This window comes from Hirundo rustica, chromosome 5 (assembly GCF_015227805.2).
Source record: "Hirundo rustica isolate bHirRus1 chromosome 5, bHirRus1.pri.v3, whole genome shotgun sequence".
In the NCBI taxonomy this organism is placed as follows: Eukaryota; Metazoa; Chordata; class Aves; order Passeriformes; family Hirundinidae; genus Hirundo; species Hirundo rustica.
The window spans coordinates 62,843,638-62,858,647 of record NC_053454.1 but is presented as its reverse complement, the minus strand read 5'-3'; the positions used below and the strand labels follow the sequence as shown (position 1 = coordinate 62,858,647).

The following is a 15,010-nucleotide window of genomic DNA, read 5'->3' as shown; positions in this document are numbered from 1 at the left end:
TGCTGTGCACAGGGGATGAAGGAGAAGATAATAATTTCCTTTTGATCCACATGTACACATTCTACAATGATGTTATGTGATAGAATGCATTAAGTAGAACAAATAGCATAACAAAGTTGAGATGAAACAGAAATAATCATCCAAGAATATTTCTTAATTAATTGGCAATCCCAGTGAACCTCCACATGAAAAAAAGGAGTTTGGTGCTTTAATTCATAGACTCATTTTGATACTTTGATGACTCTGAGCAAAAATTTACCTAGAAGCATATTCAATTGAAATTGATGGAATTACTCTTTTACTTAAATACGTACATATTGATTAAGAGGGGCAGAATCTGTTCTCTGTCCTGTAATAGAATTTTGGAGACACTTGAGCTTGAGGCATCTCACAGAGCAGGATAATAGGAATATTATAAATACTAAAGAGAGGTGTGGCTGTTACCACTTCATCATCATACTCTCACAATAATAATTTATTTCTGACTATCACAATAATGATTTATCTCTGATTTTAAATTACTGTCTGTAAGACTTATCCTAGGATTCAAAAGAAACTTAATGGCCTGTGATACACTTATGCTCACTAGAGCAGTAGAGCTATGATGTTCTCCCATGTCACACTCAGAAATGGTGTGTTTATGTAGTTGTTCAGTGGTTAATAAAACATTACAAAGCTTGGATGTTGTGAAGGTATCTAAAACACCTGAGATGCCTCTGAGGCACCACATAGTCCTAATTTTTTTTCAGTGTCATAATGTTCTTTAATTATAAAGCAATTACCTCTCTTAAATGATGCCATGTAAGCCCATGATGTGGTAATTGTTAACTTGTATTTTACATCCTGTTTTTTGCCCTCAGTCATCCTTGCTGTCAATTCAAGGTCATTTGATAACATTGAGGTTGAGACAGGCTCTAAGTGCTGGATGTATGAATAATAGGTAAGGAGAGTTTTAATTCAGAAGTGGTACTAAATGCTCAAAATGAGTACTTTAATTAGAGAGTAATATAAGACAATAATTGTTTGGCTGCTACCTTAAGGGCTGCCATCAAGTATGTCATTTTTATGAGCGATGTCTTCTTATGAAAGGCAACTGTATAATAAATATCTTTCACGTCCTTTAGGGACAGTCATTGAATAAATTCTTCCTATGTAAAGATGAACCAACTTTCCTAAACTGTCACAGAATTGGGTGGAAAATATTTCACAAATGTGTGTGGCAGGTTTTTATTTTTGGCCATGTAAAAACTCCTGTGTTATTAGCAATTAAATGATTCTTTTAGAATAATTTACACCTTGAAGTTTGCCTTGTCTGTAACAGTGACTGTTCTGGTGTATCAGGAGACTCTGGAGTGCTGTTCTCCCCAGCACGGCAGAGAACAGAGGTGGAATGAAGGCACCTCTCCTTTACAAACCGGTACAAGCTGTGTCCCTCTCCCAGCATGCTGGTCCAGCTCCAGCCTCACTTTGGGAGTACCTGAGGGCGTGGAAATCCTTCTGCACACAATTTTTAGACTCCATTTATCCCCTTTTTTTTCCGTTTTTTTCTCCTGCAAAAATTACCAAAGCAGAACTACAAATTCATCTCTAACTAATCGCAGAGTCATTTTAGGTTTCTTCCCCTTGTAACATGGTGATTAGGTGTCATATCCGCTGGGATCTGTTGTTGCTGAGAGCTCAGAATTTGGTGGCGAGGTCTGGATTTGTGGTTGGCATGCAAAGCATTTAGTCAAATTGTTTTCTTTCCATGTCACTCCCATGTAGACATGAAACCGCGAGTGCCGATTATGCAATCGCACATTTTCCCCCTTTTTTCCTAAATGAATTACAGTGATAAAGCTGGAAACGTTGTGCTCTGTTTCCACAGCTGCAGCAAACTGGGAGCAAAGAGAACAATAGCTGCATATACACATGTGCATTCCAGCTGCTGCCAACTCCCACATTCTCCCTTATCCTTGCTGTCCTCCCAGTGGAACAGATAAATTGCCTCAGTAACAGGAAAGGTCGGTAGCGGATAAGCTGCCAGTTTAATAATGTTTGGTAGAAAATTTGGAATTAGTGTATGAAAATGCTAATTGCAGCTTAATTTGGAGGGTGATTTAAAGTTCAAGCTTCTGGAGCTAGGGAGAGTAGCCCTGACGAAATGCAGATGAAGGTTTCTGTTCCTTTTCCCTTCCAGCTTGGTCCCACAGTCAGATATTTTTCCTTTAAAACTCACAACTCTGGAGACAACAGTTGCTTTCCTGCTGTTCACTGAGCTCTGCCTCACTCCTGGGGTGCCAGTTGCATCTGCAGGGATTGGGAAGATAAAAGAGAGAGGATCTGTTGCATATCCTGGAGATATAAAACTCTTGGAATAGAGAACTATGGAGTACAGCCTTTTGTGGCATGGTTCCCCAGTTTTCAAGCATTTCTAGGTGCCAGGTGATAAAAATCCCTTTCACAGTATAAACAATATCAGGGTGTAAGGACATTATTTAAATGACCAGATGCCAGGGCTGGTGTGAGATCAGAATTTCGAAATGATTCAGAGGCTGAGTTCATGCATCAAAATCCAAATGGCATTTGATGAAATAAGGATGCCTCGACTCCTGTAAGTCCTTGGAGAAAGGTCATGGGAACAAAACTGATAACATTATTAGTCTGCAAGGAAATTGCTACTTTATTTTTCTTTTCCTGAATTTAATGGAAGAGCCTTAACTGGTCTAAAAACAACAATGAAAAACATGAAAGTAGGGCAAGATACAGAATCTTCCAAATGGCATATATGCAGTAGCATTGCCAGAGTGATAAAACAGTAAATAACATGAGTTAGACTTTTTATGTAAACACTTGGTTTAGAAGTAGATACTTCTGCTCTGATTTACAAGCACATAAAAATTCAAGGAATACAGCTGAAGATGGAATGAATGTGTGTGTATGTCTGAATGAACACTTCAGGTTTGATTTGTATGGGCTGACAGTGAAAGTCTGTGAAAGTTTGGAGTTTGCTTTTAGTCTTTAATGTTGCATTTTCTTCTCTGATCCATTTTACACTCATAAGCCACCTTCCCCCAAAATCCCAAAGTCGTAAGCCAGAAGATAAAGGTGGTTAAATGATAGATAATGAATGATAGATTTAATATAGAAAATTGTGGTTTTCTGCAATTTTTGAAAGCTGAAATGTGCACTTATGCAGTGTAAGCTCAGGGTTCCTCGGGGTAGGCTCTGAGCAGACTATGTTGCATGAAAACTTTTATGCTGACATTTAAAAGTGTTTCCCATGGGATTATACACAGTTGCCATAGACTGTAAACACTGAAGAAATGAGACAGATGTGACTTAGCTTAACCTGGTCTTGTCCAGGACAGATACCAAACACGCTGTCTTAAGGAGTGCCAAGGTGCCACTGCCTGCTTTGGCTCTTCGGAGCCTGGCAGTTGCAAGTCTGCAAGGTTAAGACCTGCCATCAGTCTCTCAGGAAAAGTATGGAAACAAGAAGGACATGAACATTTAGAAAACATCCTGCTTATCTGCAGATTGGCTTGATACTGATGAGAGAGAAGTGCTGTGGCTACACACTCTGGCTTTGTTGTCATCAGCCTGAAGGGACCAGGACTTGCTGATGGCTTGGCAGTAATTCATGTCAGGCTGTGATGGCTTTATTTGCATCTCATTTAAATCAGCTCAGCTCTACCCTCTGCCCCAGTGTCTCCTGGATCAACCCACCCCTTTTCCAGCTTTACTCTGAATTTAGTTTTAAAAAACCTCGGCATATGCAGCATGAAACATTTCATTTTTATGGCAGGCATTTCCGCTGCAGTCATTTTGTGTGATTCTTTCACACTGGTCCATATCCAGCATGCCCATGATCAGGATCCCCCTGCACCAGCCTGGGTGGAAGACTGACAGCAGAGGAGCTCCTGAATTGCTCCTGTTTCCCTCACAAGAACCTTACAGAGCTGAAAACAGCTTCGAGATGACTCAGAGTGAGCATCCCTGCCCAAAGTAACAGCTTTTTCAAACATGTAGGGTTTGTGGGCTCCATGCTAAAGCCTCAGTCCACTATAGACATGCCTTCGTTGTATCTGGTTTCTCTCCCTGGTGATTGTCCTGCTTCTGATGATTTGTTGGTGACACGTGGACTGTTGGGGTTTTTTTTCCCCCAGTAACTTGGACCTCTGAGGACTGAGCGACCCCAGAATCACCTACCTCTCTATTTTTTACTCACCTGGAATTCCTCTATTTTAGCTGTTGTATAATATAAATAGTTTCAGGTAAGATGTCAAAGACTTTAGTAACCCCTAACTCTATGTTCTAGACAGGTATCTACTTGTACTTTATCATTTTTAACTAGGAAATGCACAAACATCAATAATGATCCCTTTAATTTATGTAGCATGCAAACCTCAGCGCTGTCACTCTCTATGCAACTCCTGGAAAATGTGGAGCTTTCATTTAAAGTATCCTTTTCTAAATCCTAGGCTAGAGTTTACTATTTTTAAAATTGAGATTTTTTTTTTCAATATATCCTGAGCTGTGCAAGCATCATAAAAATACATTTTCCACATGTACTAACTAGAGCTATGCTAGCAAAAGTTCCTGAAATTGGAAACTTCCAGCTGAGCTTCTTTGTTAATCTTCAGTGAGCCTTAAAAGAATCTCCATTTGAAGACAATTAATGCAGTATTTGAAAATTGTGAGAGTTTGAAATCAATAGTGCTGTACATGCACATTACAAAATTAGAAACATCCCAGCTTCTTCTTCAGTGCAGAACCCGCCCTGAAGTTAAGGGGGAAAACACTCAATAGAAAACTCCTCAGGAAAAGATTTTTTCAGGAAAGCTGGTTTGGCCTACATGTGTGTGAGGCTGCATAGGGGATGTGAGGCGTGCCAGGAGAATCTCTTTCGCTCCACAGACCCCCCCAGTCCTACTCTCTGCTGCGGGGGAATAGCAGTAGAAGTGTACAAAGATTCTGTCACTGATCTCCTGCTCTGCAGATGAGAACTGGAAACTAACTCAGCACTACTGAGGGCATCAGAAAGGGGAAATGAAGCCTCCCAATGTTAACACATTCCTCAAGCTCAGGTCTCACTGTCTTCAGTGTGCCTGTGCTGATTTACATCCGTAACACTCCAGCACTTCAATGTGCAGTTGACCTTCAGCAACTTAATGGTCTCTGCACCTTGAGACTGGAGGTAGGAGTGTATGAAAGCCACTGCCTGAGCGTTGTGTCTGAACTAGAACAGGAAAGGAACTTGTGTTGGAAAGGGGTACCATGAGCTCACACTCAGGGGGGAGGATTAATTTGCTTATTTATTTATTTTAAGAACCTTCTGAATTATTTCTCCAAGCATCCAAGAAGCAAAGGGCTATGAAGTCATCGGGATGCTCCCAGAGGGAGGCCATTACTTTAAAGTTCCCCTACAAACAGGGAAATAGCTCAGTGTGTCAGTGAGCCAGCACCGAGCATCTGCCTTGCCAGCAACACTTATCACAGTGGGTTTACTGTGAACATCTGAACACACCAGGAAAACAAAAACAAGAGTAGGCAATGCGCAAAAAGCCATCCGTATGTAGTGAGGAGGAATTCATTTTCAATATGTGTCTTATTAGCTGAACGTTTCACACAAATTTTACTTAGTTCCTTGTTCTGAAAATTGCAAATCTCAGGTATTCTAAGGAGACACCTCTGATCCAGAATCTTGGAGGAGTAGGGAGAAAGAGAGCATACCACATGCATATTAAATATTCCCAAGTCTTGAATCCCTACTCTTTATACAGGCTCTTAGCAGCTAATGGCCTATATGTAAATAATGCCCACCAAGGTCAAAGTCTAAAAAACAATGAAATTAGTTTCTGTGGCCTGTCAGTATTTGCTTGGATTTGACTGGTCACTGGTGCTGAAATTCTAATAATGAATTCCAGACTATTCACAGTCCTTAACTTGCTTTCTGCACATAGGATTAAATTCAACCAATTTATTCTAAAACATGGAAGCCATGAGGTCTATGGGATGTATCACAGATATTTCATGGAAGTTGGCGAGCTCATGATTTTATCTGCTAGAGAACACCCCCAAAATCAACATCTGCCTCTTAATCCCTTTATGTTTTGCCTGGTTCCATTTTTTTTCCCTCTTGCACAGTCTAGAAACAGTTTCAAAACAGTTGTTTTGCGACACTTTTCCTATTGCTATTAATGCCATTTTCTTCCATATCATTATTGTATTTTGCTCAGATTACTTGGATTTTCTATGAATGCCCTGCAAGTCCTTTGAAAATGAAATACTTTCACTGAAAAAGTAATGTTGGCGCATAATGGATCAGTGAGAAAGGCATGTGGTGCAGAAAAGTGAACAAATCCTGACCATTTTTGTCTTAGTGAACAGTCTTCTGATAATCAGACGTTGATATTTCTTTGAAGCATTTCTATACTTGAAGTGTTTTGACTTAAAATATATTGGTTTTCGCTTTTTTTTTTTTACACATATGAGTATAAAAATGTATCTCTTTGTCTGTGTGCCTATAGGTATATTCTGAAGCACAGCCATGCCAAAAATAGCATGCAGACACATCTGGGAAACACACCAAAGTCTCCTGCAAAGAGGCAGCAGCAGGGAATATACGTGCATATAGATGGATGTATGTTATATGTGCATTGTTACCAGCATATTGAATAACTTCCTGAGAGCGCTGCTGAAACAAGATGCAGTGCTGAATGCCTGTGCGGCTGAGAGTAATTCTTGCTATTTTTTTGGTTCAATATTTGTCAGATCAACTGTGTAGGAATTTCGTGCTTGGATCTGTAGTTGAAAAGCCCTCGCTGGGGAATCTGCCTGGTGTTTTAGGAATTCTTGCTGGGAATTCACGTTGTGTGACTGTCGTGCTTTCTGTGTAGGCATTGCCTATGAGAGGCAAATTGCTTTGCAATGTTTTGCAGTTTCTGTGGCCTGTTCTCCTCAGGCCCACTTTCTCAGTTTTCAGAGGAGAAGGGTGATGGAAGGATTCAACAGGGTCCCTTTAGAGAAAAATCCTGACTTCCAGCAAAATTAGCTTATTATGGAGAAACTGCCCAGCTGGGATTGGGGCCTTATCTTGTGATCAAGGAGGCTGTCAGAGTTAAGAAAGCTGAAACTATTGACTAAAATAGCCTAGTGGGGACAAGGACTTTTCCAGTTGGATCAAAAAAATGGGAATTTATCAAAAGGATTTAACAATGCTGAGGAAAGAGAAGAGGAGGGAAATTAAATGCCTTGTGGACCTAGTTCCCTGAGGAGTCCCAGATATGGAACCAGCTTAAGTATGGGGCACTGCATGGCTTTCCTGGTTGTAGTTTGCCTATTTTAGGAGGAGAATATTGCAGCTGAACCATGGGAAGGATGTGGGACTTGTGTGTGTGTGTGAAAAAACACAGAAACCCGTAATTTTCAGGATATGTTTTAACTCTCTCCTGCAGCATCTCCTGCATTGTCAGCACCAGCCTGTGAATTTGGGGACAATTGGGTGGCAGGGCTCCAGGTCCCCAGGCTGGTCCCAGAGACAATGCTGTGCAGAGGGGCCAGGGGAGCAAAGCACAGCAGCAGTGCTGCAGCATGCTGGGTCCAGAGCAGCACAACACCCAGAGCTTCTGCAGGCAGTTAGTGAGACCGGAGCTTCTGGTTCCGTGGAAATTAGCTCCAGAATTAAATGGGAGTTACACAATCCGTACAGATTGCCAGCCATTAAAGACAGCTATGGCGCCTTGGAAGATCTTGGCCAGGAAGCTCTCATATGAAAGCAGGCTATAAGTTATTTATGGACAGGCAGAGCCTAATGGTTTTAATTTTCTAGATAGCTCAGGAGGCCAATTAGAGTGGCAATACCAGCAGAATGTGTCAAGAAGCCCCAACTCCTGCTACCACAAATTAATGAGAACTGGTTTTGGGGGAGATCCACAATATTGATGGACCTGGCTGTTCTATGCATGGCTGAGAATTGAACCTGTTCTCACACTCATGGATAAGTTGTCTTTGGCCTACTATCTGCTGTTACATTCTCTTTTTTAGTGTCAAACTGATATATATATTTGCCCTTGATTTTTGGTGCTTACTGCTGCCCGTACTGGATTCATTTTCTCATCATATGGAAGCCATATGTATTCTTTACACATAGCCTATAGTGCACTGCATAATTTATTATCCCATCCTTTAAACATACTGCTTCTACATGCTCAAAGCCCCGCGTTTTTATATGCTGTAGATACGTTCACCGCTAGCGAATTACGAGGCACTGTAAAAATTGTATTTATCCACATAATTTTCTGTAGTCGTTTTTAAATGGAGACATGTGGAGGAAAAAAGGGTGCCTCAAAGTACCTGTGCTCCTGCATATGTAGATGTAGGTGATTTGAATAGCCCAGATCATGGAGGGAAAGGTTTCATCCTGTAGTGAGAAGAGGACAGATTTGATAGCGTGACTGAGCTGGTTTTTGAAAGCAGCGCACACAGGCAGTCTGAATTATTTCCAGAGATGGCTGTGGCATGCATAGGGATATTTTCTGCGAGGGTTAAGGTGTCCATACACCTGAGCATTTCCTCCACCAGCCTGATACCTGTCTCCTCCCACCTCCAGGTACCAGATCCACACGGGACTGCAGCACTCCATCATCCGGCCAACGCAGCCCAACTGCTTACCTCTGGATAACGTCACGCTACCTCAGAAGCTCAAGGAGGTCGGGTACTCCACGCACATGGTGGGCAAGTGGCACCTGGGGTTCTACCGCAGGGAGTGCATGCCCACACAGAGAGGGTTCGACTCCTTCTTCGGCTCGCTCCTGGGCAGCGGCGACTACTACACCCATTTCAAGTGCGACAGCCCCGGGATATGCGGCTACGACCTGTATGAGAATGACAACGCTGCCTGGGACCACGACAACGGCATCTACTCCACGCAGATGTACACGCAAAAAGTGCAGCAGATCCTGGCTTCTCATAACCCCAGGAAACCCATTTTCCTGTATATTGCCTACCAGGCTGTCCACTCACCTCTTCAGGCGCCAGGCAGGTATTTTGAACATTACCGCTCGATAAACAACATCAACAGGCGGCGGTATGCAGCCATGCTGGCCTGCCTGGATGAGGCCATAAACAACGTGACCCTTGCTCTAAGGAAATATGGCTACTACGAGAACAGCATTATCATTTATTCTTCTGATAACGGTGGGCAGCCAATGGCCGGAGGCAGTAACTGGCCTCTCCGAGGAAGCAAAGGCACCTATTGGGAAGGAGGTATCCGCGCTGTCGGGTTTGTGCACAGCCCCCTCCTGAAAAACAAAGGGTCTGTGTGCAAGGAGCTGGTGCACATCACAGACTGGTTCCCCACGCTGATCACGCTGGCAGAGGGGCAGATCGATGAAGACATCCAGCTGGATGGCTACGACGTGTGGGAGACCATCAGCGAGGGCAGGCGTTCCCCGCGGGTGGACATCCTGCACAACATCGACCCCATCTACACCAAAGCCAAGAACGGCTCCTGGGCCGCCGGCTATGGGATCTGGAACACTGCCATCCAGTCTGCCATCAGAGTGAATCACTGGAAACTGCTGACGGGAAACCCGGGCTACAGCGACTGGGTGCCTCCGCAGGCCTTCAGCAACGCCGGTCCCAACCGCTGGCACAACGAGCGCGTCTCCTGGTCAGCCGGGAAAACCGTGTGGCTCTTCAACATCACGGCCGACCCCTATGAGCGCGTGGACCTGTCTGCCAGGCACCCAGAGGTGGTGAAGCAGCTGCTGCGGAGGCTCTCGCAGTTCAACAAGACCGCAGTGCCCGTCCGCTACCCGCCCAAGGACCCTCGCAGCAACCCCAAGCTCAACGGAGGAGTCTGGGGGCCATGGTTTAAGGAGGACGAAAAGAAAAAGAAATCAGATAAAAGCAAAGGTGTGAATAAGCAGAAGAAGAACAAGAACAAGAAGAAAGCAAATCGGAAGAAGGGGCAGTCGTTTCACTGCCGGTCACGTCTTGCTGGTGGGTAAACTCTAAGCAGGCTCCTTGGCCAGGCCTCAGTCAGCCTGGCCCCACTTCTTGAACTTCTGATGGTATGGACTAGAAATGCCATTTCTGCATTATGGATGAAAGTTGTCATCTTTTAATTTTGTCTCTGATTTCACCAGCACAAGATACCTTAGCACTCTGAGTGAACATGTGACGGACTTTCTCCTCCATAGGATAAGTGGTCCTCACCCATCACCAGACACATTCCAGATAACAACAGCGATAGCATCTTGTTTCAGGAAACTTAGCTTTGATGGACAAATGATGGTTCCTTGCCTTAATTAGCTGGAATCTTTGGAGAGCGTGGAGACGTTAATGGCAGATATTCTTAAACTGACGGGTGGTTCAGAGGGAGGAAGGAGAAGCAAAACCTGAGAACCTCTGTGGGTCAGTAAGTGTTAGTCATCAACCTATGACATGTTTTGATACAGCACAGCAAAAACTGAAGCCATCAGGGTAACTTTGTAGAGGTGCTGGGGAGGGGGGCATGATAGGAGGAAAGCTGCTTTAAATTAGATTTTGTCCATCTTAAATAAATCTGAAATATTTTAAATGTTTCCTAGATGTGCTGAGCTCCCCCCATTTGCAGTAAAACACATGACCAACGAGCACACGCCGCGTGTAATTTATTACAGGCATAGACAAAAACACATCGCCAAAGTGAATGTAATATTTAAACACTTTAAGATAACTATATAACAATATGTAAGAGTTATAATTTATTTTACAGCACAATCTTTATTTCTCTTCCATTAAAACTTCCTGGCTGATGCAAGGTACCCCTGTGGGTGCCAGGGTTGTTTGGTTTCTTTTAACGCTGACTTTTTAAATTTTATTTCCGCCCTGTCATTCAGAGTTTATTTAACAGATTCATATCCTCAGAGTACTGTAAACCAAGGAAATACTGTATACACTGCTAGGATGAGGATGGAGAACAATTCAGGTGCGTCACTGCATTGTATATTTGCCTTCAGTGGTTTTGAATGTAACAAAGGGTTTATTTAATTTAGGAGTCCCGTGAATATTGTTCAGTTTCTGTACAGAAGCTAGGCCATCTTGATGTTGGGGGGAAAATTCTACTTTAAACCTTTTATTTATGTACCTATTAAAATAGTTTATTTTTATGGCATTCATAAAAGCGGTCTGCCTCTTTCTTGCATCCAAGATAGCAATTCTGGCCTAGTTTGTTTAAAACAAACTCAAGTAAGCTGTTTTATTACTATTACTTTCGGTTCAGGGACATTTTACGACATTTTGTTTCTGAAACAGAATTTCTCCTCCCAAAGCGTATGTCATTTGAGACACGCTTCAAAGTTTGCCCTTTTCCAAGGTGTCTGCGTGGATGATGGATGCATGGACTGGCTGCACATTCGTGGTGCTCTGTGGTAATTGATAAAATGCACACACACACATAAACTTCAAGATGAATTATGTTAAGTAAAATTGATGATTCATTTGCTGAATGGCTATAGCATATTTTGGTAGAATTTCAGATAAGCCTGCTTTTCAGCAGTGTGTCACTTAACTCAGAAATTATATTTATATAAATGGATTATGGTTAAAAAATTGAGCATTCCTAAAATCAGTGCACCTAGAAATCAGAATGAAATACAACTGTCCAGCACTCCAGCAACCCCGTACCTTTTCAAAAGGCAACTAACTGCAGGAACATACTGCCAAACCCTAGCAAATTGCATACTTAGAGCTGTAAAGCAGAATGAAGCTGCCATTAACAAAACACAGGAACAAGTCAGGCAGCTCTTAGAGTTACTTCTGTAATGAATATACTGGAGAGGACACAGAAGTGGACTTGGAGAATTATAAATAATAATTATGAAAGGATCATGTGTATCTGCATAAGTGTTTAATATTGTCACCATTATTTTTCATGCTGTGTGTTCCTTAAGATGACTAATTCATTCCTTAGAAATCTGTTCAGCTTTTCTTCACATCCACACTATCCAGTGAGTAATCATGAACTCTGATGCTTTCTAGCCACCGATGTCCTTAAAAGAAATGAGAATAACATACTGAGATATTATACTCCAAAATGTGATCTATAAAATTCTTCTTTGTGAGAAGATATATTTAACTTTCCAAGGTAACTTTTTAAAGGCAAAAATTAGGTGTATAAGTTAAATGATATACAGAGAGGCTAAGATATTTTAATTTATTTTGGCATAATAGCAGCAAGGCAGTGTGATAGAGTGTTATCCTCTATCTAGAATTAATTATTGCCCTTTTCCCTGAAAGTTTTATGGTGGCTTTGGCTTTCATTGGACCAAAGCAGCCAGAGAACATTATTCTCTGACAACGTTTTGTTCTATAATTATTTATATCTGTTCTCTCTCGGGCAGAATGGGAGTCCTTGAAAGTAACCAGTGCAAGGCAGAACAGTGGATCAGTTCTCTGTGTGTTAAAAAAATGTGCCACAAAAGTAAGTGTTTGTAGACTACACAGTGGGAGTACATTTCCAATCATTTTGATATTTTGATCTAAGAGGGCAAAAGTTGGCTTTAGAGGGGGGTAGAAAATAGCCACAATTTAGCTGCATTCCTGAACTTTTGGCTGAAATGTTCCTGATGTGAAAATACCGTGTCTGCTCTCACACAACACTTGTTTCCTCGCTGCAGTGGCACAGTGGTCTCTGGTTCATGGGGATGCTGCATAGCTCTCAAACTCCACTCTCTGCTGAGCTCTCACTAGCTCATACGCTCTCCCAGCTGGATTTCACATCTTATTTATTCATATCTTATTTGCAGTTATGTTACATGCCCAATCTTGGGGAAGATTTATAAGTAAACACTGAAAAAGAGTCTCGGAGAAAGGCTGGGAGGGGGTAGACAGTGGGGAGCATTTACCTAGGATTTTTAAAGTTGTCTCAAGCTTTCTCCACACTCTGTGTAGGCACCAGGAAAAGGCAGGTTGGATACCAGCGCTGTTCTGGTCCTAGTGACTGCCACACCTTCAGGAGGCCAGCCTATTCTTCAGAAGAATGCTGTCTTTTCCAGGTTTTCTCAATTTCATTTTAAAGATCTTCACAAATAATTTTCTAAATGGTAAAATAATTTTAACATCATCACTGACTTTTAAAGTTTTATTACCAATGATATTGTTATTATTGTTGTGTTGTTGTTACTGTGTTTGAGATAAATTTGGAAACAAAACTCTTCCACAGCTACAGCTAAAGAGGAGTGGAAGGCGGTGCCAGGAATGGTGAGTAAACCAGAACTGTCTTTTCCCGTGGGTGATGCTGGGAGGTGTGAGGGGATCCCTGTGGGTCGTGGGAGGGGATGGCCGTGGGGTTGTGAAACTCAGCCAAACTTGCAAACTTAAGAGCATGAAGGCACAATGAGGTACTTGGTGAATTTTAAACGCCACCCAAAGTAATGCACTTCACAGACCTGAACTTGGTAAACTTTAACTTCGCCAAACTTTAGCTTATCCAGACACAACAGGGAACTTACTAAGGCATTGCCTGGAATTTTTTAGTTTGGGGTACAATGCATTTTGAGAAGAAGGTAGGAGAAAAAAGAGGAAGAAAAGGGAGAAAGTTATGTAGGCAACACCCTGGGATCCAGCAAGCTTTGAGTGGCCTTTAAAACCACGGCAGGGAGCCCTCGGAACTGGGGGCGTTTGCTTTGCTCCGCTCCGCTCCCCTGGGGCTCCCCGGGCCTGGCCGCGCTCCCATGGTCCCTGTGGGGCCCGCACGGACAGACGGCGCCGTCTCCGTGAGGGGATGGACGGCGCGGCGTTTGGGGGAAGGTGGGGTGTCGGTCTGCCATTGTGGGAAAGGGCGCGAGAGGGAAACGGTCTGGTGTTGGGTGTCAGGCTGTGGGGTCACTCTGCCATTTTGTGTCAGGCTGTGGGGTCACTCTGCCATTTTGTGTCAGGCTGTGGGGTCACTCGCCATTTTGTGTCAGGCTGTGGGGTCACTCGCCATTTTGTGTCAGGGCATTGGGGGAATTCAGTGTTTCACTTTGGGTAAGGGTGTGGTTCACTCCGCCATTTTGTGTCAGCCCACAGGTTACTCTGCCACTGTGGGGCAAGCTATCCATCATTCCGCCATTTTGTGCCAGGCCATGGGGTCACTCTGCCATTTTGGTTGAGGGCATGATTCACTCAGCCTTTTTGTGGCAGCCCGTGGGATCACTCTGCCATTTTGTGGCAGTCCATGGAACACTCCACAATGTTGTGTCAGGCTGTGGGGCCACTCTGCCATTTCGTGGAAGCCCATGGGGCACTAAGCCATGTTGCGTCAGGTCATAGGGTCACTCCACCATGTTATGTCAGATACTAAATTCCTCACGGTGGTATTCTTTTGTGCAAATGGGAGTTCTGGATGCCCCAGGTTCTACTCCAAATGCAGTTCAGGAAATCTCTGAGAAAAGAAAGAAAGAAAATTACTTTTAGTATGTTTAGTAGTATTTCTTTTTTCAGCTAAGGAGATCGCTGAACAAAGGGCTGTTCCTTTGCTGACTGTTGATGTGCACTGTACCCAAGTACTGGAAGAAGTAGCTGTTGGTTTTCAGCACGTAACACTTCCAGATTAAAACAGATTCCTTTTATCATCTGCCTTTAAACCCAGTGAATATTCATCAGTGACGCTGAGGCAAACTGAATAAAATCTGGTTTACTTCATACTACAGACACTATTAGTTATACAACCGATGTTAGGTCTGTTTGTCCAAAAGATAACATTATCACAGAAAAAGACACTGGGATATACAACGTGCCTGTTTGCTATTGATTTAATGAACTGTAGTCTTGGGACAGCAGGAACATTTCTCTTGCCGTTCTCCATCTTTTATTTTCTCCTTTCCAAGAACAGGCAGAGAATGTGTATTCCCATGGGGGAAAAAAAAAAGCATAAGATTTAATTTAACAGTTAAATAACACAAGTTCCACTTCAGCATCCCATTTTGTTCAGAGGAATACTCAATAATGTACATTATTTCCTTTCTGTGGATCATAAGTCAAGGTCTTGACAAAGTGG

At 42.8% G+C, this 15,010-nt stretch overlaps 1 protein-coding gene across 2 annotated transcripts in view; it reads left to right on the top strand.

The window, feature by feature from the left end:
* ARSJ (arylsulfatase family member J) overlaps positions 1–11,095 on the top strand; it is a 149,099-nt gene extending 138,004 nt beyond the window's left edge. Inside the window, exon 10 of one of the 2 annotated variants that reach the window (XR_005700839.2) lies at positions 8,594–8,630. Coding sequence is in view for 1 of the 2 variants with exons in the window: in XM_040064432.2 (XP_039920366.1) it covers positions 8,594–9,995 (1,402 nt within the window). In the remaining variant the exon portion in view is untranslated. Of the gene's footprint in view, positions 1–8,593 lie in introns of both variants that reach the window. The other variant, XM_040064432.2, reaches the window with a different exon arrangement.
* Positions 11,096–15,010: the final 3,915 nt, after the last annotated feature.